General features: G+C 32.9%; 1 protein-coding gene across 5 annotated transcripts in view; it reads right to left on the reverse strand.

Moving 5' to 3' along the window:
* The window catches only part of AKAP9 (A-kinase anchoring protein 9), a 181,720-nt gene that overhangs the window by 119,293 nt on the left and 36,206 nt on the right, over positions 1 to 26,221 (reverse strand). For 4 of the 5 annotated variants that reach the window (XM_054564518.1, XM_054564521.1, XM_054564519.1 and 1 more), the window contains 9 exons: positions 23,089 to 23,142; positions 22,564 to 22,734; positions 21,514 to 21,669; positions 20,456 to 20,653; positions 13,969 to 16,353; positions 6,505 to 6,718; positions 4,555 to 4,634; positions 2,276 to 2,411; positions 1,482 to 1,567 (listed from right to left, as the gene is read on the reverse strand). In XM_054564518.1, coding sequence (XP_054420493.1) covers positions 1,482 to 1,567; positions 2,276 to 2,411; positions 4,555 to 4,634; positions 6,505 to 6,718; positions 13,969 to 16,353; positions 20,456 to 20,653; positions 21,514 to 21,669; positions 22,564 to 22,734; positions 23,089 to 23,142 — 3,480 coding nt within the window. The remainder of the gene's footprint in view (positions 1 to 1,481; positions 1,568 to 2,275; positions 2,412 to 4,554; positions 4,635 to 6,504; positions 6,719 to 13,968; positions 16,354 to 20,455; positions 20,654 to 21,513; positions 21,670 to 22,563; positions 22,735 to 23,088; positions 23,143 to 26,221) is intronic. The other variant, XM_054564520.1, reaches the window with a different exon arrangement.

Raw genomic sequence — 26,221 nt, forward strand, 5'->3', positions numbered from 1 at the left:
GAAATCACAGAAGCTAAGGAAAGAAAATATTTTAAGAAGCAGCAAATACTATAAAGTCAAAAAATTGTAGATTTAAAAAATAAAAACTAGTTCAAGATATACTGAGCATGTGCCCTGCGCAGAGTGGCTCAGTTCGTTAAGCATCGTCCTGCAAAGCCAAAGGTTGCCAGTTGGATTCCCACTCACAGCACAAGCCTGGGTTGTGGGCCTGGTCCCAGGTTGGGGCACGTGCAAGAGGCAACCGATCATTGTTTCTCTCACACATCTATGTTTCTCTCCCTCTCTTTCTCCCTACCTTCCCCCCTCTCTAAAATAAATAAATAAAATCTTTAAAAAATTTAAAAATATATACTGAGCACATATTTAATACCTAAGATTGCAAAGTGGAGGTATGACTTTAAATCCAGGCTACAGAAATGTTCTTTTCGGGGACCAGTTTTTCTTGTTCTTTGTTTTCTTCTAGTTGTTCCCCAATTAAAAACAATCTTTTAGTTTTAATACGTCTCAACATCTTTAAAAGCAAAAGACCACATAAAGTTAATAAATTTAAAGAATTAGCAACACTGGGCTCCCATTCTATACGTGGCAATATCGGGGTGAAGCTGAGCGGCCTCTGCCCACTTCAAATGACGTATGTTTTCCCCAGGTTTCACTTTTCCTGCTTTCACTTGGTCTTCAGTTACTTTAAGAGCTAAGTTTGTGCAGGCATTTATGTCAGTGACCTCTGACATACACCTCCTCTTCCCTCCCCGTAACTCAATTAAAATAATAGTGAAGAATCTTTAAGGGCAGTGTTTGTCTGGGACAAATACTTCACACATGGGAGCCAGTAGGCCACGGCTATACTTATCTGCCTAACATTTATAACATACTCAGTTATGTCATATCTCTGTTTTCTCCTCTTACATAGTCTTGAATTTATTATCAGAATAAATTTAATTGAATCATTATTAAAATAAAGAATATAAGAGAAGAGATCAAGAGAGATTTCATACAATTTCTGGAAAACAGAAAAGGGGTTTAAGAGTTGACTAGGAAAGGTGGAGGAAGTGGCAGCCTCAAGCATCCATGAGGGAAACCACAGCCAGGAGACAGCTGACTTGCCTAGCAGAACCCTAGAAAAAGTGTTGAAAAGAAATCTGACATATGTAACACTGTGTTCTAAAGAACTAAACTATTTACTATTTTTCTCTGAAACACACAGACCCATTGCTTTAGTTATATGTAAAAGTAAATGCAACACTTCACAAAGTTCATTGACATTTTTTATATAGTTTTTTTTTTTTACTTTATCATGATTTCAAAAACTCTCTAAAGGAGTAAACAGTTTCCAACTTAAAATTTCTTCAACTCACTGATATATTATGATTATTGACTTTCTCATGTTCACTTATTTAAGAAACTTTTGCTTGATGCAGCTTACAAAACAGCAGGTAATACAATAAATGCAAACATTAAGATACATTGTCCATTTCACAGACCTTGCTTAATCGTGTCTGAAGTACCAAGAGTCTGTTGTATTCTTCTGTTACTTTGTTGAGAAGAGCTTGCATATTTTCTTCAAAGTCTAGACAGTAAACAAACAATTATAATTTCACTCCATAGAAAAAGTCTGCTTCTTTCAATAATTCATCTGTTCATTATTCATATGCCTGTTAGAAGTAAACTTCATATATTTAGTAATAAAAACCCCTAAAATCTCATTAATGTCAAGTACCTCGTACAAAGATAACTTGACAATTTCTTATTACAATATGTTAATTTCTCTTGGTATTCATTAAGTTGTACACATTTTATTCAAATGGACAAGGGCAAAAGAATTTTATCTGTCAAGAGAAACCAAGAAATTGAACTGAGGCTGCAATTCAGAAAAATAAACTAATATGGGATTCCTATTAAGAAAGATTTTGTCTTATTCTTAAAAAAAAAGAAAATATCATTGACATAAACTTATTCAATAAATAACTTTTAAAGGTCTGGCTCTATGGTATAAAATTAAGGAAAGAATTACTGTCAGGAAAAGATGGGAGGAGAGAAACAGGGAGTAAAGAGGCAAGAAAACTTGTAGACAGCTCCAGTTTTCTTTATATCACAATTATTACATTACAAAAAATGTATATTAAATAAGATTTCACGAATCTGAAATAAAGACAAGATATTAAGATGATAAAACTAAAATTGGTTTAGTGATTATATCATGATTTAAGGAAAGAGTTCACTGAATGATTTAAGAAAGTTAAGAACTGTGATTAATAAGGTATTAAGCTTTTATTACCTTGAACTTCATATTTACAATCTTGCAATTCTAATTCTTGATTTTCAGAAGTATGAACACCAGAACTCTCTCTCTCTTCTACAGTTACTTTGCATTTTAAAGCAGGAGGATGTTCACCAAGGACATTGCAAAAAGTCTGTTAACAACAAAATTGGGTATTTTTTATGGTATTAAAATGTAGATTTCTTCCTCTAAAGGTCACTAAACATTATTTTCCTATATGCAAAAGACAGTCAAAATAACAGAAAAATCAGTAAAACACTTTTCCAAACACCAAATCAATCTGCAAAAGAAATATCAAGTCTAACTCTATATATATAAAATGAAATTCTTCTTAGATCAGGAAAATATTGATAACCATCACTACATAAAACTATAACTTTTCCTGTTTTCTTCTAATAATGAATATATCTTGTAATTTGCCATTCTCTAGCTTGGATGCTATTCTGATGTTATCACTGTAATGTAAACTACCCTTGAAAAAACACCAGAAGACAAGGACAAAAGTTCAAAATTGATGACTGGAAAGAAATCTATAAATTCTACAGAAATTATAACATACCAAGTAGGTTATATTCATATACTTTTTTATAACATTAGAGAAGTTTTTTGTGGTTTATACACACACAAAAATTAAAAATATCTAGCACACAATTCTGTTATTTTCTTCCGAGCAACAGATAATTCTATCATCGTTTAAAACACACGCCCCATAAATCCTTTGATAAGCTTTCTAATACATGCCCCTCACACAACTGAGAATAACAATCGACTTCTAGACTTAAAAGCCAAATTGTTTACGGCAGCTATTTCTTGAAATCTATTTAAAAAATATTATTGTCAATAACTGAGTTTATTAAATTTTCAGCACAATTCTTAATGTTGAAATTTTGTATCAGAGTTAATAGAAATCTGAATGATCACCCAATTTACAAATGAGGATTCAGAAAGATGAAATAATTAGTCCATGGCAACATCAATGATTAGTGACAAAACTAGGTTTAATGAAAAACTCTAGAGGGCCCCTCCATTACAAAAAGCTGATTCATATTTCAACTTGAGATTAAGGGTCAATAAAAGACATAATGGAAGAAAAGAAAACATACAAAGAAGCCAGCTTATGAACTCTTGTGACTTGAGCTCTCTTTCCATATTTACTATCAACAATGGATATGAAAGCACAATGTCTGAACCCTTTGGTGAAGGTGGAGGCTAAAGAATAGCTGAATGAATAAAGCCTTTGATATGGTAATTTGCATACCGCCCCCCCACCCCCCGCCCATTTTGGTGCAATATTGTACTTTATTTTATAGGTAATCAGAATCAGTAGTGCAGCTTTATCTGTCCCAACTAAACTATCCTTCTCCCCCTTCAATTTACAAATGCACAGGTTGGGATAGAGATCAAGGACAAGCTGAAGCATGTGTTTTAAATGTTGAACTATTGCAAATATGCAGAAAAAAATAGCTTATTACCTAGCTCTAACAAATACTAATATTCTGTCATATTATCATCACATTTTTTTTTTAATTGAGCATTATCTATCCCATTTCATCCACTCCTCTCTCTGCCCAGAGGTGATTACTCTAGCATGCATGTTTTTATACTTTTTTCCCTTTGAGATTTATTGACATTAGTACACTTATCAAATACTGCTAATGGATTTACCACAATTTGTTTATTCATTTGCCTATAGATGGAAATCTGAGTTGTTTCCCATTTTTAACTTAATATATTTTAACTTACCACAGACACTTTTGCAATGAACTTATCTGGTTGTGTGTATATATGAACCGATCTAGAAGTAAAAGAGTAGGTTGTGGTATATACATGATATCTTCAACCTTGCCTGGCAGCTTCTCAAGGTAGTAATACTCCCAAGAGCAGTTTATAAGAGTTCCTATTTCACCCCATTTTCACAAATATGATTAATTACAATTGGTATAATTAGAATTTTTAGTTTTTTCACTCAACCACCAAAGTGGGCAGGGGCAGGAAACACCTGCTGGAGACTTTATTGGTCTGTTGTTTTCTTATTAGCTATACCCGTTGTCTGTTCTACTGCTGGGATAATTTACCTGAATTTCTTTGGTTTCAAAGTTATTATCAGAAAAAAAAATCTTAAATTGCTCATTTTAAACTTAAAAACTCAGAAACACTTTCTATGTGCAGTACTGAAGTATGATAGCTGGGAAAACTAAGTTGGATGATTCTGCTTATCAAATTAGTATTAACTTAAAATTTAGCATTTGTTTGAAAGTACTTGTTTAATATCTTACCTGTGTAAGATAAGAACATTCTTCAGATACTGCCTTGTGAAGTTTTCCAATGAGCACTTGTAAAGGCTTCATTTCATCATCTAATAAAAGATATTTCAATAAGACATTCAATTTACATAAAGTACTATTATCATATTAAACATGTCACCTGGAAACTTTTCTGCAATAAGACTAGTTTTATGAGACTGAAGTGCTGACTGCCGGCCCCAAGAGGGCAACTTTAAGATGAGTTTTAAATTCTTTATTTCTTTCAAAGTTATTTTCTACTGCTCAATGTTAACTGTTTCAGAAAATTTGTAGGATTTTCAATTTCTATCCTACAAAATGATATGCCATGAGAATTTTTTTACTGCAACCCAATACAAGAAATAAATCATATATCATAGCCTACTATATACATCCATGTAAAACTGAAACAAAATTTCACAAATCACTATTAACTCTTTCTACATGCCATGTACTCCAATATTTTGTTCTAATCCACTCTTTTATTTTTTAAAAATGCTGGTCATCACTAACTAAACTGACTCATCGCCCATTAACTAACTTGCAGTGTGAAAAACAATGGGCAGATTCTATCCGAAGGGGATACCAATAAAAATAATACTTAAAATCTTATTAAATTTGAACCCAAAGAACTCCTAAAGTGAAAAAGCATGTTATTCTGATTTAAATCACTCTTTTAAATTCTACTCTGTTCAACAGAGCAATTCCATGGGACAAACTTACGAACTACCTCATTCCCACAAGCAAATCTGTCTAAAGCGGAGGCCAAGAGATATCTCGAACAGAGGAAGTCTACCTAAATCCATTTAAAATTCCTTCAATGTTGTTTCCTACAGTACCATCTTAGTATTGTGGCTATCTCAGTAGTCTCCCAGGCCATCTCATCCTCTTCCTTGACCTCAAATGACTTGTTGATTTTCAAATCTTTGTCTTGGGCCTAAAGTTCACTCTTGAATTTCAGACTTCTATTTTTAACTGCCTTGGACATCTCTTTTTCAAAGTCAATGGGTATTATTAACACAACAAGTTACAAAAGGAATTTATTTTTCCCCCACAACTTTGCTCTTTATCTTCTTCGTGACTGGAATTACCCTGGATTGTTACCCAAGTTAGAAACTTAACGGGGGGGGGGGGGCGCGGTTAAGGAGGAGAAAAAAAACAAAACTTAGGGATCATTTTCAATTCTTCTCCCTGTTACTACTAATATTAACTGCGTACTACTGCCTACTTTTTAAACTCTTAAACTTTCCTTTCCACCCTCAATTATACTTGGTTAAGTATCTTGCCGTTTATCAGAATTACTGCCAAAGTTGCTTAACTGTTCTCATCACCAATCTCACTACCCCTAATGTGCTCCTATGGTGTCATCTTAAGATAAAAAATCTTATGTCAACCCTCACTATAGCCCAAACCTTAAATATGCTTCAGTCAGGGTATATAAAGCTGCTTCTGATCAACCTCCTGCCAATAATTTGGGCTTTATTCCATACTACTTTTTCACATACCTTGAACTCTCAGTTGTCCAAAACAAATGTGGTCTCTCATGTTTCTGTTTAAAATTCAGGAGCCTGCCCTGAATTTCCAGCCTCCCTGCTCCTGCCCACTGCCTCCCTCTACTCACCCTCCTAGGAAGTATTAGAATTTTCTCCTCTCTCCTACCATTCTTTCTATTCAATCTTTTATTATAGAAATTGTCTTACTGTTTTCTAACAGTTTATTTTATATTGCTTTCTCACTGGATTGTGACTTCCTGTAGGAAAACATTTCAGTGATTTTAAATTTCTTAAGCACTTAATGTCCAGTGATTGTAAGAACAAATTAAATCAAGACTGGGATACACAGTTACCTTCCTTATGGGTCCTAAGATAAGGACAAAATCCCAGGATGGTGGCCTCTAAGTGATACTTATTCATAGTACTTACAATTTTGTCAAAAACCATTTACCTGTTTCTTGTGTTTTTATATTCTGTAGCTCTAACTGGTGTATTTTCTGAAGTTCCTTGATCTTTTCCTCTTGAGCAGATATAAGTTCCTCTTTAAGACTGCAAAGAGCTTTATCTTTTTCATTTTCCATGTATTCACAAACCTGATCCACATGTGTTGAATAAACCAGAGAGAGGCATATACGTTGAGCTTCCATCTGTAGCCGTAAATCATTCTTAAAAGTGAATATGTATGTATGCATTAGTATATTTTAAAATGACAAATCAAATAATTTAACTTCTATTTCCTTGCATACACTGATGACGAAGGGGAAAATGCATGAAATTATAGTTTAAAAATTCATGTAAGTCTAATTTTTATTTCACTTTTCATTCTAATGCATTGATCTACTTGTCTTATTCAAGAAAAGAAGTACAATGCTTTAATTAGCTCAACTTTATGGTAAATTTTGGTATTCAGTGTGGCTAGTATGAATTCATCTTTGTTTAAAAATATTGTAAATGTAAAGAAATACAAAGAATAATGTAATAAACATTTATGTATCCACATCCAAAGTTAACAAATACTAATATTTTGTTTTTTAAAAAAGTCTCTCCTCTCTACACATTGTTTTTTGGTTTAGAATAAAAATATAAATAAAATTTAATCAACTATATTTCTATTCAACTATATTTTAGAGACAATAATTATCACAAGTTATTTTCAAGTCCAGCCCATTTCTTATGCTATAACTTCTCAATACATCTGTAAACAATGTATATATTTGGTGTTTTAGAGACATTATGTAAATGGTGTAAAGTGCCATTTATTTTACAAACTATTCTCATTCAATATGCTTCTCAAAGTTACCCTTGTAGACACAGGCTGTTTCAACTATTGCATTGTATATATGAATACACCACAACTTGTCCCTTTCCTTTCTGGAGATCAACTGAATTATTTCCATTTTTTCTCTATTTCAAAAAAATGCTGCAATAAATCCTTATACACATCCTCTTGCACGAATATGCGAGTGTTTTCCTAATGTAGTGGTTCTCAAACTTTAGCATGCATCAGATTCATCCTGAGTGCTTAATAAAACAGGCTGCTGGGTCACTCCTCCAGAATTTCTGGTTCTGCAGGTACGGTGTGGGGCCTGGGAATTTGAATTTTAACCAGTTTCCAAGTGCTACTGATGTTGCTGGTCAGTGAACACACTGAGAACAACCTAGAAACGTAATGTCTGGGCTGTAGCTAATGCTCATCGACTGTATTAGATTTTACCGAATTATTTATGTAACTGTACCAATTTACACTGACATTTAACAGTATATGTGAGTACTCATCACCACTCTTTTTACTGACTTATTTTGAATTCTCATGGGTAGAAAAATGCTTTTTCATTGTTATTTCAGTTTATAAGGGTAAAAGTATCATGTTTTTCAGCCATTTTGATTTTATTCTGAGACATCCCTACACATAGCTTTTGTTCATTTTTGTAATTTTGAACCTCTTCTTACACCTTCTTGATATTAATCCTTTGTTTTTATGACATTTGGCAAATACCTAATCCCAGTCCTTCTACATCTTTTGTGGTATTATTTGCAAAACAGATATAAAGACTTTACTAATATTTTCCTGTGTATTTTTGTCTTCATCAAAAGTCCTTCCCTATCAAGATCCCAATTTCTTTTTACATGAACGTCTTTAACCAAGTTAGTTATTTTATTCTAAAGGGTATAAATCTGATTCCCTAACTGCCCACCCCAAATATCAAAAGGATATTTTCCAAAAAGCACTTATTTAACACTGTCAACTTTTCCTGCTGACTTGGCTGCTTCTCTCATTTCAGTCGTCTGCTCAAGTATCACCTCAGGTCTGCCCTGACCTAACCTACATTAGAAAAGCACACAACATTTCACTTCTGGTAGATGCATCCTCTTCTTTACCACTTCATTACCACTTGAAATTAAACATTTGTCCATTTTACTTAATGTCTAACTTTTAAAATATAAGCTTTATTCTTTATTACCTATTTTTATTCACTGTTATATCCCAAGTGTCTAGAACAATAGTAGAGACTCATTATATTAAATAAATGTTAATTGGTAGGGCCTCCTCTTCTACATACTAAAATTTCAAAAGTATCTAGATACGTTTCCAAGTTTTCCACTAAGCACCACTGATCTACTTCTCCATCCCAGCATCAATACTATATTGTCTATTATGATTTTTTAATGTATTGCTATTAGGTAAAATTAGTTTTTCTATGATTGTCTTGGCTGTTTTTGAATATTTACTCTTCTACATCAATTTTAAAATCAGTTTTTAAAGATTCATGAAAAATCTTATTGGAATTTTCACTGGAACTTCAGTCGAATATAAAAATTTGAGAGAAATTACATTTCTATATTGTATCTTTTCACTGTCAATATGGTATATATTGTCATATAAGCAGGTCTTGAGGTACTTCAATGTTTTTTAATTTTCTTAAGTTCAAAACATCTAGTGTAGGTTTAAAGTTTGTTTCTTTTGTTCACATTCTTTATTTCTTACTTCTTGTCATACAGCATTGAAGACAACGTTAAAACAGTAAAGTTGATAATGAGAATCCTAGTCTTACACCTGATTTTAATAGAAATGTTTCTAAATTTCACCATTACAAATGCTATCTGCTAAATATTTTGATAAAAATCATTATCACAGTCAAGAAATTTCTATTCCAGGTTTCCTAGTTTTAAAATTATAAATGAATTGTTGTAATTTTAATGGGCTCTTTTCCGATATCTGTTGAAATGCTGATATGGGTTTGCTCTCCCTTGAAATATTTTATTTATGATTTCTGCAACCATACTCATAAGTGAGATTTTTCTGTTACATTCTTATACTGTTCTTGTCAAGTTTTGGTATCAGTATTATACCAGCTTCATAACATATACTGGATACCTTTTCCTCCTTCCTCCTTTTCTTCCCCCTCTTCCATCCTATTTTAGTTAAGTGATAATATATTGATTTAAAGAGTTCGTATACCCACTTATGTAATGACTTCAGCGTACACAATTATACAATTTTTGGTTTGGGGAGAATGCATATTTCTATTTCAAACGCTTAACTGGTTATTGGTTTATTCAGGTTTTGCATTTCTATTTGAGTTAGATTTGACTATTTTTCCAGAAAACCATCTAGTTTATCTATACTTTCAAATTTATTGACACAGATTAATGATAGTATTCTATTATGATTTTTAAAATCTCTGATACCTGGGTTAAAGTTCTTATTTGCATTCTTCATTTTGTTTATGTCTGTTGTTTTTCCTTGAGTATCTTCTCAGAGGCCTGCCTAATAACTCTTACTAATCTTTTCAAAGAATAAGCTTTCAGTATCATTAAAAATTCTCTCTTTTGGTTATTCCAACTTTGCTTATTTCTGTTAATTATTTCCTTCCTTCTACCTTCTTCCAGTGTGCTTTGTTATTCTATTGAGTAACTTAATTTTTACTATTTCTTGTTTGTAAAATTGCTATATTTAAAGCTAAAAATTGTCCTTTGTATGACATGTTTCATGCATTCTGCATTACTTTTATCAAAAATATTCTTGGCTCTTCTTGTGCATTTATTCTTGCAGACAAACTGTAAACCAATTAAATTAAATTTCAAAAAATTTTCATTATAGCCCTGGCTGGTGTGGCTCAGTGGATTGAGTGCCGGCCTGCAAACCAAAGGGTTGTCGGTTCGATTTCCAGTCAGGGCACATGCCTGGGTTCTGGGCCACGTCTCCAGCAGGGGGTGCATCAGAAACACACTGATGTTTCTCTTCCTCTCTTTCTTCTTCCCTTCCCCTCTCTAAAAGTAAATAAATAAAATCTTTAAAAAAAATTTCATTATAATTTTTTATTAGGATTATATAAGCCTCGTAGAATTTTCTAGAGACACTTGGCATTTTACAATATTAAATATCTCCCATTGATAAATTATTCTTCTTGTTTATGTTACATGTCCTTCATTGAAGTATTATAGTTTTATTTATATTGATCTTGCACATTTTAATTAAGTTTTTCATATTTATCATACATTAAAGCTTTTCAGTTCATTTGCTTAAACTTTCTAGGTATTTAATTTCATCTGTGGATTATAACGATTACATTTCTCTCCATTTACAGCACAAACCTTTTGTCTCTGTATTCGTTAGGACATATGGAACAATGTATTAACAAGTGACAAAAGCTATCCTGATCTTGTTCCTGACTGGAACATAAAGGTCTATGCTGTTTTACTGTTGGGTCTTGATAAACTGGCTTTGTTTTGTTTATTCTTCCTCTTTTTCATTAATTTAAAAAATTTATTTTTTAAAGATTTTATTTTTAGAAAGAGGGGAGCGGAGAGGAGAAAGGCAGAGAAACAATGTGAAAGAGAACTGGTTCCCTCTTGTACGCACCCCAACCATGACCAAACCTGCAATCCAGGCGTGTGCCCTGACCAGAACTGAATCAGCAACCCTCCACTCTGTGGGTCTATGTCCAACCAATTGAGCCACACTGATCAGGGCTTAAAAATTCTATTAACTGCCTATTATGTGTCAGACATTTGTTCTAGTCCATAGGGATACAGCAGACAGGCAATCTTGCTTTCAAGGAGCTGATATTCTAGTCGTTCTTCTTACAGTTTCTAAGCTCCAATGCCTTTTCAATTCTAATTAGTACCTTCAATTTTACACATACACACTTCAGTCCATGTTGTCCCCAAGCATCATTAATCAATCATATCAATAACATTCCTGCCACTCTTCTTCTTCCTTGCCTTCATCCCAACAGTAACAACTTCTATGTTTTTATTTTTCTCCTTCTGCTCAATCTCCCTACTTACATTAAAATAATAAGGAATTATACTTCAAAATTATGTATTACCTTTAATTATTATTATTAAAAAAATCTTAATACCACATTTACTTTGGTTTCAGTGAGAGGATATCTGTTCTATCTGCCAAGCCTAGTCCAGGAATAGAAGCATTTTTTGTGGCCTCAGCATTATTTCTAAGCATATTTAGATTGCTCTTAGGTGTCACCATTGTGTAAATTACTGCTCAATTTCTTCTGTGAGTTTCCTTTCACACACACATACCTCACTCCCCTCACTACCAATAAGGGGGTCTGTCTTGGTAGTGATGAGTGGCCAGGGACCATTTATAGGCTTGCCTCTCTTCACTTTCTCTAAGTTAATGTCAAGGAGAGGGTACTGAATGTCACTTAAGATGTCTTTAGTAGGAAAAATAAAATTCTTATTGAAAAAATTTTTTACCATTTTGACATCTTTAAATCCAGGTCCTCTCCCAATAATGCTTTTTAAAATATTTAAATGATTTCCGGTATTTTTATGAGTATTTAACTTAAAATCAGTTTAAGGTTTTAAATATAATTCCAGGTATTTAACAAAACACTAACGGTTATGCAGTATGAATTTAACTATATTTAAATTACTAAAATGGATATAATTCAGTATCTTCACATTTGATATATCATAAACATGAACATATTAGAATAATAAAGAGAATACATTCCAATGGCTTCCTAATATATGTATAAAATCTCAACATCTTACAAAGTCTGTAAGACTCTTCAAGATCTGGTCTCTTCCTTCGTCTTCAAACCCTTCTTCTTCCACTCCTTCTCTCAATTCATCTATGTCTGCACAATTGCTCTGATTTCCTTGAAGTAGGCTCCTCCCTGTCATTCAGATCTCCTCTCAATGTCAATTTCTCCAACAGACCTTTCCTCACCACCCTATTTCATGCTGCTGCCACCACTACCCATCATTCTCTGTCACATCATCTGTTTTATTTTCTTCATAGGACTTATTACTACTATGTCTAACTATTCCACCTGTTTCACTGTATACTGCTTGCCTCCCTCACTAGAATATATGCTGAGAGCAGGAATCTTCCTTCTCGTTTGCCACTATACTCCTATACCTTGCAAGAGATTCAATACCTGATACATAAATGAAGAAACACATAAAGCTAGAGTTAACATCATTATATATACAAGATACCCATTGGAATTTTCCTGTTGTTTCTTTTTGGTTTAATTTTTTTTATTTTTTAGAGAGAGAGGAAGGGAGAAAGAGAGGGAGAGAAATATTAACGTGCAAGAGAAACATCTATCAGTTGCCTCTTGCACATCCCCAGCCGGGGACCTGGTCTGCAACCCAGGAATATGTCTTGATCAGTAACCAAACCAGTGAACCAGTGACCTTTTGGTTCACAGTCTGTTGCTCAACCCACTGAGCCACACCAGTCAGGGCTTTCTGTTATTTCTAACATTAATGTCTAGTAAATATAAATTGTTGGGAATGATCTACTATTACTTACCACAGGCATGCTTTAACTGTATTTAGAATTAGTGTTGTTTTCGCTTGCAGGTATACAAAGTGGGACCCAAAATAAAACTGGAATTATCTCCTGGAGGGCAGGCCCACTGTAGTACAGGCTTTCCCCGCTGGGTGAGTGCTCTAGAAATCCATCTCTACCAGTGTACCAGCTGGTGTTATTTGTAAAAGGCTGCGTTCAGCTTCAGTAAATTTTTCTTGAAGATTCTTGAATGCATTTGCCCATTTCATGATGGGTGACTAATGAGCACACCGTGCTGAGTATTCAGCAGTTTTTCACCAAAAATGGCATGACCCCCATGCCCCGCCCTCCCTATTTACCCAATCTCATCCAGAGCAACATTTTTGTTTGTTTCCCTGATTAAAAAAGCCCTCAAAGGGAAACATTTTGTCCATGCTGGAGAGATGAAACAAAAAACTTCAGAAACACTAAAAGGCATCAAAATTGAAGAGTTCAAAAACTGTTTTGAGCAGTGGAAAAAAATCTCTATAGGTGTATTGCATCAAATGGAGAGTACTTTAAAGGTGACTGAAGTTTAAATGTGTAAAAATAAACACACATTTATAAATAAATCCCATGTTTTCTTGGGTACCCCCATAGTAACAATATTCGAAGAAAACCCAACTAAACTGAGACTTTTCCCCCCCCCAGGGAAATACAGTTTCATAACTACTAAACAACTATAGAGCACTTTAAAGTTCAAGAGTTAATTTTCAGTTGTGGAACCTTGAAAACACCAGTATGAAATAAAATTCTGAAACCAATCTTTGGGATTATAACAAAATAGTAAACTTTTCTAAAGCTTACATTCTCAACAAAGTTATTTAAACTCTTGTCTTTCCAAAGAAAATCCAAAACCATTACTATTTCTTTATTTCTTGAGCAGAATGTACAACATAGATTAACTGAAAGTCAACAATGTTTAAGAAAAAGCAGATAAAAGAAATAATAAATAAATGATAGGCCCAAATGAAAATTACATAACAGTGTTCAGCTTAATTCTCCTGGAAAGGGGTTAATTTATGTTTTAGGAAGATAAAAACATTTTTAGTATAAAGTGTACATTAGCAATATGCTTTAGCATATATAAATAAGAAAACATACCTGTTCTGATTTAAGTACACTGAGTTCCTGCTGAAGTTGGTCATTTTCACTTGGTTCAGTTATCCTAAGTGATAATTCATTTGTCACTGATGGCAAGTGGTCCAAAAACAATTGTTCTTGCTTGCTTTCTTTCCTAATAGTCCTATTTTCAAAAGGTATTTTCTCATCCTCCATTTCCTTTGATTCACCAAAGTCTTTATTAATTGTAGAAATTGATCCTTCAGAATCCCTGCTTGTCATAGTCATAACTCCATCTTTTAAAGAGCTTAACTGAACATCACATCCCCTCATATTTTCTGTCCTATTATGGTTAATTATGATTTCTAGCTCTTTACATCTCAATAAAACTTTCTCCTTCTCTTGCTTTAAAGATTTAACTTCTTCACTTAGAAAATGAATTTCACCATGTTTCTGTTTTAATTGTTCAGAAAGATCAGACAGTCTCTCTGACAGTTCTAATTTTTCTCGCTTGGTTACCTCAAGTTTTTCCATAAGTTCTGTCGTATCCTTCTCAACCACCTCACCAATTTCCAATGGTTCTGCTATGAAAGTTTTGTCGCTGTCAAAGACAGAGCTTTTCATTTTTGCTGTAGTTGGATTTATTCTTTGGAAATGATGAAGCTCTTCACTAAGTGCTTTAAGCTTGCTTTTATACTCTACTTCTTGTTTATTTTTACTGTCTTCTAAATCATTTTTTGCCTTGAGAAGGCAAGCATAATCTTCTTGTAACTCCTGATAGTTAACTTCAAAATTTTTTTCAGCAAATGAAAAAGTGTTCCTTTGCTTCTCAATCTCTTCAGTTAGTTGAATACATTGTTTTTTAAGGTCCTCATTTTCCTCTGTCAGTATTTCTATTTCTTTTTGCCAGCTACCATCTTTGGATTTGGAATTAATGGAGTCCATGAAAACTGATCTTTCTTCTTGATTAACAGGAGTACATATTTTCAACATGCCTTCAAGGGTTTTTTTTTCATCTTTAAGAATACTATTCTCTGCTTCAAGTTGTGCAAATTTTTCTTGAAGCGTATCCTCTTTTTCCTTCATTTGTTTCTCCAATAATTCAGTTTTAAGTTGTAATTCTTGAACTTCTTGTTCAAGTGTACCCTTTTCCTTTTCTTCTTGTCTGAGTATTTCAATTTCTTTTTGAAGTTCATTGATTTGAAGTGTCATTTCTTCTGATCTTGAATTCACAAGGGACTGCTGTAAATCTTTTAGCTTTGAGATTTCCAAAATTAGTTGATTCTGCTTAGTTATCAAATTGTCTTTTTCAAACTGCATGGTTTCTAGCTTTTGACTCATTTCGTTCGTTAAGCCATCTATCTGCTGTTTATAGTGAATACCTAAGTTATCTTTCAGTTTTTCAATATTTATTCGATGTTCAATTTCTAAATCTTCCTTTAGTTTGGAAAGTTCTTCTTCATGACTAAACAAAAGCTGTGTTCTTAGTCTCTCTAATTCAGCTTCTTGTGATTCAGCCATTCTGTCTAACACAGCATTCTTTTCTCTTTCTAACATTTCAAGCTTTATCTTATAATGTGTAACTTCTGCTTCATGTTTTAATTCTAGTTCCTTCCTGGACTCAGATGCAGATAAAATCTGAGCTTTCAGATCCTCCACTGTACTAAGGGACTTATGTGCTTCATTGAGTTTACTTTCTTGCTCAGCTATCGTCTGCCTAGCTCTCTGAACCTGGTCCCTTGAAAAGCTCAATTCTTCAAAAAGATCTTCAAGCTGTCTTTGTAAAGCAGACTTTTCTCCTGAAATTATTCCTAGTTCTTCCTTGAGTTTTTCCTTTTGGGAGTTAGTATCTTGCAATTTTATATTCAGTTCATTTATTGCCATATTCATTAACTTGACTTGATTTTCATTAACTGTAATATTTGGATATGATCTTAAAGCATTATCTATTTCTCCCTTATGTTGTGTTTTAAGTTCATCTATCTGTAACATGTGTTGTTTTATTAATTCTTGCTTCATCTGCACTATCTGCTGCCCATACATCTCATCCAGCTCTGCCCGGAGTTGCTCTAACTTTCTTTGTGTTTCTTGTTCCATTCTTTGCAGGATATCTGTTTCAAATTGGCTATCTTTATGGTTTTTCTTCTGAAGTTCTTCAACTGTCCCCATTAATTGTTTTATTTCCTCAGAACACTGTCTTTCTTTTTGTTTGGAATTAGTCAGCTCTAAATTCATGCTTTTTATCTCTTGGTTCTTTTGTACAATCTGTTCTTGTAATTCTTCCAGTAATTTGTCAGCAGCTGTGACTTTATCCTTTAGCTCTTGAGTTTTTTTTTCTTCTTCAATTATTTTTGTATTTAATTCTTCAATGATTGCCTCTTTTTCTTGTATTTCTTTATTTGAGCTTTCTACTCTTTTATTTTGTTCCTTTAAAAAGAAAAAATAAAAATATAAAAATGGTATTTTTCTTTCATGGCAACTTATGTCACTTAACCCCATTACCAAGAGTAGTATTTTTACATAATTGTATAAAAAGTGACTGCTGAGCCCATCCCTTAATTTTTTCCTAAGCCAATGAGACACAGGAAGATGCTTGTTTACTTAACATTACCTGTGAGGAAACATTATAGTGTTGGCCTTCTTGGGAGGAAGAAATTTTCTTAACATTGCTATGATTAGAAGTTTTAACTTTAACAGTCATATTAAAAAGTATCTAAACCATTGTACTTTCATCTTTCTTACTGAACAATATTCTAAGCATTTAGTATCTTCTCCAGCTAGTTAGAGCACTTACTATGTACTCTTTATAGTTTTAGAAGTCTTAAAAATCAAGGTTCCTTCCATGTATTCTAATGACCTGAAGGTGTTTGATAGGCAAATGCCTTAAATTCATTCCTGGGCCAAAGGGAATTAGAAATGTAGGGCTATGCAACATTTAAGTGGTTGAACTTCAAGTGACATGCAAGACAACCATTAACATTTATGACATATCAACTTGGTCCTAGACTTTTGGTTTAAATAGAAATTTGAAAGCAGGACAGATACTTTTTCCTGGTTTGGGATTTGATTTTGTAATTGTAGATAAGCCTAAACCCAGATCACATACCAAAGCTATCATTATCATTTATCACAATTATTCATAGGAGTTTTTTACCAACAGGGAGTCAGACAGAAGCCCTAGAGGCAAGTTTTGCCCCTGTTACTTGGTTGCCTAAGTAATGTAGTTAAGGGTTGTAGTCTGAAGGACAAAGAAAAAAGTAAAATCCACAGAATAAAAAAGAATCATTAGGTAGGGAAACTAAATCACCTTAAGGAGACAAGAGACCCAGGACAAAGGGACTTAAAGGCAAGTTGAATGAATATATTAATGTAGACAAAGAAAGAATGTCAAAGCCCAGAAAAAGGAACACCTCAAAGAGAAATGTTGGCAGAGTCCATTTGTGTACAGTCCAGGGAAGAAAACCAAGGTGCCATGAGTCTGAGAATTCCAATCTTTCCGAGAAAAGCATTTCAAATATAGGAAGTAATGTAGGGGGCTGTAGCAAACAGAATATAAGAACTTCAACCCAGTGGCACGATCATTCCTACTTTGAGGTGAATGCATCAGGTTACCTCAGCCTAATGCCCTGAACATTTCATTCTTCTAACACCCCTTGATCTCATGCTCACTAAACAACTTTCTCTTATTATTTGGTTTTTCAAAAGTAAAATCCAATGAACTTGAAGTGCAGGTCTCTGGAAAAATATTTCTCATTACATATTAATAATCTTATATTTAAGATTTAAACATTAGACTCTTGAAGTTGGAAAATCTGAGTTCACCTCTGAGAGCTCAAGTCTCAGTTGATAGAATATAAAAACCAAATCAGACTTCTGAGCCTAAAAGTAAAAGATCAGATTTTTTACTATATAAATTAATGAAGGCAATCATGTTATCCTGTGCAGAGGCCTAAGCAAAATCCTATCACCTTTTGTCTCAGTATCACCTATCCCATCCAATGTCACCATAACATATTACCAAGAACTGAGCCTTCTTACTTTAACTTCAGCACTATCATATGACATTTAAATCAGTTTATTCTCTGAAATCTTGATGTTTTCATCTATAAAATAAAGATATTATTTCCTCTATCTCTCAGAATGTACTCAAAACAAAAATCAATATATTAAAACAAAATAAATATATTTTGTTATAAATAAATGTAATATATTTATAAACTAGAAAAACCTATAAGGCATTTGGAACCTATAAGAAAGTAAAATCATTTCATGAAGGTCAACTTCAGTTAAATTGTTAATTAACTAAATTGTCTGGAAAATATGAACATTGTTATAAATCTGTAACATTTCTATTTTCTGATTTTCTATGGGGGAAAACCCCTCATAAAACAGTACCATTTAATTCAAAATTGTCCATCACCTGTTATAACTGTAAACAAACAGCAATAATTCTTCATTCAACTATTAAACAATACAAATTCATGGTTCATTTTTCTTAGTACCATTTATTTCAAAATGCATGGTTTTAAACTACCTATTCTGTATTTTTTTTTTTTTTTTAAGAATTCTGTCTCAATCCCTCTACTTCTGGACATTGACCTGAGAGAGCAGGGAATAATGTTCTTCCCACCTGTGACTACTACATCACGGGAGTTCACAGGACTGAGACAATGTGAGTAAGCCTGGAATTATCAGTGCCGGTGTCCAGAGGACCAAGACATTTTCAACTATCACCCTAATCTAATGCTCTACTCCCTCAGCTACTGTGATGGAATCACTCAGGAGGATTCATTCAAAGAAAGAAAGGGAAAGAAAAAACAAAATATATATGTGATGAAAAAACAGAATGATAATAAAAGTATTCTTGCTAACATTAAAATAAACAAAGGTTATTCCTCCTACATAAATGAATTATTTGCATTATAAATAATTTTAAATTATTCTACCAAGTACAATATAATACAATAAAATCCAATTTCCAAGCTCTTCTAATCTGAACTGTCTACTTTTGTCCTGGAAAGACTCACTTTCAAAGAATACTGTTTTCTAGTTAAACTGTTTTTTGTTCCCATACATTTTCAACATGTATTAGCCTGGGTCATTATGCACACGCTATCCTGTGTCTAAAATGTCCTCCCCAATTCTTTCAGTTCAGATTAATAATTTATTCACTTATTTGCCAAATAAATATTGAATAGCTGCTATGTGCCACACATTACGCCAACTGCTGAGGAAACAAAAACAAAGAGATTGTTCCAACTTGTAGATCTACCTCATACATCACCTCCTCCCTAAAACCTACCCTGAATCACCTCCTTTATGAAGCCAGACCTACTCAGAACTTTCAACACGTTTCACCTACATTTATCTTTGTTGTGTGGTGTCTTATGTACATGGCCTACCACACCATGAATTCCAGTGCAGAAAAGGACACATTTTAACATCACTATCCTTTGCAAGGGCCTAGTACAGAACAAGTGTTTTGTGACTATGTACATTATGACTTTTAAATTACCTTGGTTGTAAAGCATGTCCATTTTGTAATTTCAATTATCTTAAATTTGTATATTTTCTATTTTCCTAAGAGCATAGTCTCTGATGTCAGACTACCTAGGTTTGATATCTGGTTCTACCAACTCACTGCTGGTGTCCTTGGGCAAACTGCTTCATCTTGCTTTTGCCTTGGTGTCCTTATCAGTAAAATGGAGATGATAATGGTACCTCTGCCTCAGAAGGCTGTTGCAATGAATCAATGAATTAAAATGTACAAAATACTCTGAATACTGCTTGGTACCAAGTGAACAAAAATAGAGGCTAGGAAATAATTTTATTATTAGTCAAACAATACTCCTGTCTTGGTAATTTCTCAACCTCTTACAGAAATACCCCCTAAGTTTATAAAAAAAAAGCACTGTATTATATGTACCATCTGTCCTCATTATTGACAAATTCTGTATTTGTGAATTCGCCTACTGCTAAAATTTATTTTTAACCCCAAAATCAATTGTCTCAGTCATTTTCAGAAGTGCAGAGTGGTAAAACTCTCTGCATTTGAGTTGCTGAACATTAATATTTCCAGTTGATATCAAACAAGGAAACCACACCTTTGCCTTGTTTTAGCTCTCCCCTGAAGATGATGGACAGAGGGCAGAATAAAGACAGTATGGGGCAGTGCAGTGTAATGCAAGATATTCTGACTCTGGGCCAACTGGACAGAGTCTGAATCCCAACACTGGCAACTGTTAGTGGGGTGGACACAAGCAAGTCACTTAACATTTCTGAACCTAAATTTATCTTTAGAAATATAAATAAAATATAATCTGATTACTTATAAGGAATTCAGTAATGGGTATGATCTTAAAGAACTATTGTGAGATTCTAATTGCTTTTGAAATAAATTACTTTACAAACTTAAAGAGCTTTTCTTAACTGTAACATTGTGATTCACGTACATAACAAAAAGATAAGCACTTACATACAAAACTTCAAAGATAATTGTAAAGCTTCTGCCTCTTTGAAATAAACATACCATTTCATATGCTTTAATTTTCTCTTGCAAAAAACTGATTTGGTTTTTGAAGTCGTCTTTCTTTTTCTGATAATCTTCTAATAGATGGTCTTGTGCTTCCAGCTGTTGCTGATGAGTGAGAATTTGTTGCTTGGCATGTAGTAAATCTGCAGCTGTGCTGCTATGAGTGCTGTTTCTCAGAGTTTCACTAGCCTGTAACTTGAAAACAGAAAGAAACCCCGAAGTATTAAATCTGAAGTGAATCCACTAAGAAACAGACAACTCCTGTGGGTAATCGCTCACAACTGCTGTCTGGGAACTGCGCTGAATTTACAGGCTTGAGGTCCCAGCAAACATACTGCCATGGCTGATCGGGTGCGTATAGGCACATTATCCACAATGAACCAGTAAGAATATTTTTCCCATAATAAAGCTGAGAAAATAGTTTAATGAGATAGAAAAGACTGAGGCAGATAAACAGTAAGAAATGGGGCCTGAAAGATAGTTCTTCCTGTATTCCTGATGATTTTCTTGTCCCAATAAATTTCAAAGGCCTAATTGTATTTCTGCCTTGACTTCTATAAGATAAGCCTGTATCCTTACATTATATTCATCTCTTTTGCTTAAGCTATTTCAAATTATTTATTTTCCATTATTTGCCATCAGAAACCTTGACAAATACAATTAAATTCCTATGGTTCTAATTAAAGGTAAATGGAGTATATGCAGTCTAGTTACCATTTTAGCCTCTAACTAAAATAAAATCATACCAGAGTTGGCAAAGGTAGGATGTGACTGCATGTTAATTTATGCAAAACGCCACCCAATCAGACTTATAAAGTTTTGCAGGACTTCAAAATACAGATAAAAAAGAAGTATAAATAAATAAAAGCAAGAAACCACTCAAGAAGTGTGAAATTCTTAGTTAACATAACAATGGGTATTCACTATTTTTTCCAACGTGATACATAATAAGCAAGTGGATTTTAAACAAATTTAAATTCGTTTTGGAAAGCGTGAAAAAAAATTTAATTGCTTACTAAAATTCTAATAAATGTTGTTCTATTAGTAATACTTACATGCTGAAATTGAATCTGTAAATTTTGACTTTGTTCTGTCAACTCTAAAAATTCTCTCATTGTCTCATCCTTTTCTCTTCTTGCTTGTTGTAAATTAGCAGTAAGCTGGGTTATGATGCCATCTCTTTGTTTAATGGCAGCTTCAAATTCTTGTAACTAAAAGACATCAGTGAAATTGAGTTGTAGGCTTGCTTTTTTAAACGAAATTGATTTTTAGAGGTAACTGTTCTTCAAAAAATATGATTTCAAAACTCAGTGGTGAAATTATTATAATTTATAAGCAACCTTTTCCATAATTGAAGCTATTAACTTGCAGGAATTGGCTTTACTTTAAATCAACTTTTAAAACAGTTATCTGAACGTAGGAACAAAACATGTTAGGTCTAATGTGTCCCTGTGTCTACTTCCAGAAGGACAGTGCCATTATATTTAGGGATGCCTCGGTCTGTTCCTAAGCAACACCATCAGAGACACATTCAATCCTCACTCTTTTCTGGAGATACGAAACTGCAATGTATTCTGTCACCCTCATCAATGTCCTATTTTATCTTGTTTGTATAACTGACTGCCAAAAACAACAGATGTCATTTTAACAACAAGAGGTTACTTACAAGAACTCAGTAACACTTTTAATTAGTTTAAATCATCATATTTTGGTATGGTTTGCACAATAATTTTCTCTCAGGCTGATTGCAAAAATACCTACCCTACTGAAGTGATTTCAGCCTATCTATCTCATAAAGTTAAATAAAAGAGTCCATGTTTTATTAGCTCTGTTAATAAAATCCTGTTTTTAAGTAAGCATGCTTATGAAGAGTGTGTGTGTGTGTGTGTGTGTATACATACATATGAATAACAGTAGGGCATTGAAAAATTGACAATTCTGAGTTTATATTTAGTAAAATAAAATACTTTAGATAAAAAAAATTTCACATTAGGAGAAAAATAAAGGGACCGTTTAATAACCCCATCTTTAAAGAATGTATGTATATTACCATTCAAACTTTCTATTTTTGTTTTTGTAACAAAAGCCACATAGGGTAAACATACTTGTTGCAGTCCTTCAGTCCCATAGGTGGCCCTCAATTCTTCCAGTTCTCTGTTTAGCTCTTCAATTTCATGCTGTTTCCCAACCAATTCATTTTCTAACATCTCTAGGTGGGTCTGACTGTACTGTGCTCCATGTTCAGAATAAGAATCATCAACACCAAATTCTTCTTCCTAAATCAATCCAAGATTTTGAATAATTCAGGTACTAGCAACATTCCTCAGGAAAGGGAATTCATATATTCAAAGCAAAGTCCACTTTAAAACATCACTCTCACCTGGGAGTTTATTGGTTACTTTGTTGTCAATGTTATATATACCTCAAAAGCAAAAACAAGACATCTGCAAATTGTTACAATTGAGTTTTATAACAAAAGGTGGATAATTTTGTTTTGTTAAACATTAAAAGCATTTAGGATTTGACCACAGAAAGAAATACATGCAGAAAAACTGTTAGTAAGCAAGATGAGCCAGGTGGTTTTAAATAGTATAAAACATTAGTATCGTGAGTAGTTTTAAATACTGTACCCTTAATAAATTTGTAGGCTTTCCTGTTTTCACCACAAAACTGCAACCATTTACCTGTACAAAAACAATTTCCTGATATATTATGATTTAAAATAGAATTTTATTTAAAGTTAACAATTATATTTCTGCTAACTATATTCATGCCTTTTATGCCTGGATAAAATGTCTCACTGGCAAAAACAGAGTGATTAAATTTAAGTATTTAAAAGACACTATGACCATTTCAAATGCAAATCATTCCTCATACATTTGAGTGCTTGCAATGTAAAAAACACTGCATTATACATTTTCTTTTAAGTGACTTAAAGTTCTAACTAAGTAGTTTTTATTTTGTCTTCATAAGGGTAACTATAAACTTTAAGTTCCTGGGTTCTCTCCTACAAAATACCACCTTAAAATCATTTAAATAATTTTTTAAGTCTTATTCATTTAAAGTAATACAAATTCACTGAAGGTTGATAAGCAGGTCTAGAGATGGCAGACGGAAGAAGAGGCAAGGAGTCCTCCTCCAAGAACTTTCCCCCAAGAGTAGTGCTATATAGCCATGCCAACTGCAATGGATGTGGAGATTTTCCGTAACATATTACTGCCTGCCTCATAGGCATTTTGTGGTAGGAAGAAGGATGACTGATAAGTCTCCAGGGTTGTCCTGGTGGGAAATTAATTTCAGATAAATTGATCTATTTAACAAGCTACTCTCCCTCCACCCCACAGTATACAAATGAAATCTGTTCCGCTAACATCTTAATCCTTCACACTTCTATGTCAGTAGAATCTGATACAATGAAGTTTTTACTGTTGAAATACTTAAGACAGACTTTCCTAGAATTAGAGCTAGATCCATATGGACCACAGCACATGAAAAAGTGAAGAGCCTAACTAAGACTTCTTTATCAGAATTTGATTCCTTCATCTTTTTCCTAAGGATAATTTCTGAAAAGCAAAGCTTCAGTGAAAAAAATAAATAAATAAAAATTCACCTTTATGGTAACACAATATTAAAACCTGTAAAAACTATCAGAAGACTGGAGTACTACCTCTATTAAGACCATTAATACCAAGTCACTTGCAATAACTTTAAAATTAAATTCTTCTAAATTTCAATTAGTTTTTCTTGATTCTGAAATGAAGCATTCTGATAGGTGTCTACTACCATTTTACTGTAGGGTAACAGAGTAACAAATTAGACTTTATTAATATCTTCAAATGTATTAAGAAATGGATATTACTTTAAGTGGTGATATCACTAATACATAATAGTATATAACACATTATGTAGCCAACATTAAACTTAATTTTTTTAAGTTAATCAAATTTTACCCTTGACTAATGCATATGTATTGGCTTAACTACATGACTGTTTGCAAACTTAGTATGTTATAATAAATACAAAAATCTTGTCGATTTAAATTTTAGAGGTTTAATATCATGTACATAGGTAATAAAAGATTATTCGCTAGAAGTAAACTAAAAAAAAATTTCAAAGTTAGAATGGAAATACTCAACAGAACATTAGGATCATCAATAGTTAGCAATAAATTATTTTTTAATGCATATAATTATTTTATTGATATTTAAAGGGTAGAACATTTCTCTCTTCTTTCTACATTAGCCTACTAACATTACAGTTGGTAAACTATAATATGAAAATGAATTAATAACCTTAAACATGTAGATTAGATTAATAGACTCCGCTGGAAAAAAGATCAACTTAATGTCCTTTTTCACTGTGGCACCTGTCACCATTATTCAACCTTTAGGCTACTGTAATATATTATTTCTTAATTCACAGATTTACTCAATCTGTATAGACAACTTGAAGATTTGGGGAAGTACAAATAGGTACATTTTAAATATTAAAATGTTCTGTAAGATACATGTCATCTCAAAAATATTGTACTGCTATTCAGAAAGAATCACTGGAAAGATCATTTTTATTTTAAAACTATAAAATGGCATTCACCCAGGACTCTTCTTTCGATGAACACTAATTTAAAACACACACACAAAAACTCAATATTTATGATTATTATCCTTATACTTAATTTGGTAATACATTAAAAATATTAATAAATGTTTTAATAAAAAATAAGAAAAATGTGATGATTCATAAAAATTCATGAAAATTACAGGAGTTAAAGTCCTAATTGATTCAAGGAACTGGAGTGAAGCAAAATTAAAGTTGAATATCAAACATCACACTGTATACCTTAAATATATGTACAATTTAAATTGTCAATTATACCTCAATAAAATTGAGGCAGGTAGGGAGAAGAATAAAATGACATAAGTATGAAAAAAGAAACCTATATCAAAGTTGAAAAGGTAAGTTTACATTACTTTATGGCTACAGACAGTATCTCAGGATCTATAAATGTTATGAATCATACAAGTGCCTTGGTTAGGAAGCATTAAAATAAACAGATGAAATTCATAATGAAATTTTATACCCTATTATAATTTCATCTCTCTATACACAGCAAAGCATATTCATTTACCTGTCTTGTCTCTAGGTTGCCTGTGGCATTCCCGACTTTCTGTTCAAAGATTATCAATAAAAATTTGGCATTCTGGATATGAAATGTCCTTTTATCGAGGACTAAACAGAACATGTATAATTTAAATTAATTCATAAAAGGCTACCTTTTTACTTAGTCTGATCTCTCTAGTATATATAATTGGATATATATTTATACAAAAAGGTCTTAAGTAGGTCATAGGATAAAATTATCTAATTCCTTCTCTAGTCTTCAGTCTGTTCTTCAGCCCATTAAGTATATGAGCCACAGAAGTCAAGAACATTAAGCTCACACCATAGTTACACATAAAATCTCCAAATTGTTATAACTATATATAATGAAAATCTAAAATCCTTCTGAAAATAATTGTGAGGAGAATTCTCATCACTCATTTCATGTATACTTAGTATGAAGAAAAGCATATTTCTACTGAGAAGCAGAAAACAAAAGAAAAGCTTTGCTGATTGTCTTTTATGTACCAAACACCATACTAAATATTATTAGATACACTCTCAATTACCCTGTATTGCCCCTATTTTACACATAAGGAAACTGTTTCAGAGTTTAAGTGATGTGTTCAGGTTTGGCTTGGAGGCAATAAAGCTGAGATTTGA

The sequence above is a fragment of the Pteronotus mesoamericanus genome, unplaced genomic scaffold (assembly GCF_021234165.1).
Source record: "Pteronotus mesoamericanus isolate MK-2021 breed Mesoamerican mustached bat unplaced genomic scaffold, CSHL_Meso_final scaffold_85, whole genome shotgun sequence".
Taxonomy (NCBI): Eukaryota; Metazoa; Chordata; class Mammalia; order Chiroptera; family Mormoopidae; genus Pteronotus; species Pteronotus mesoamericanus.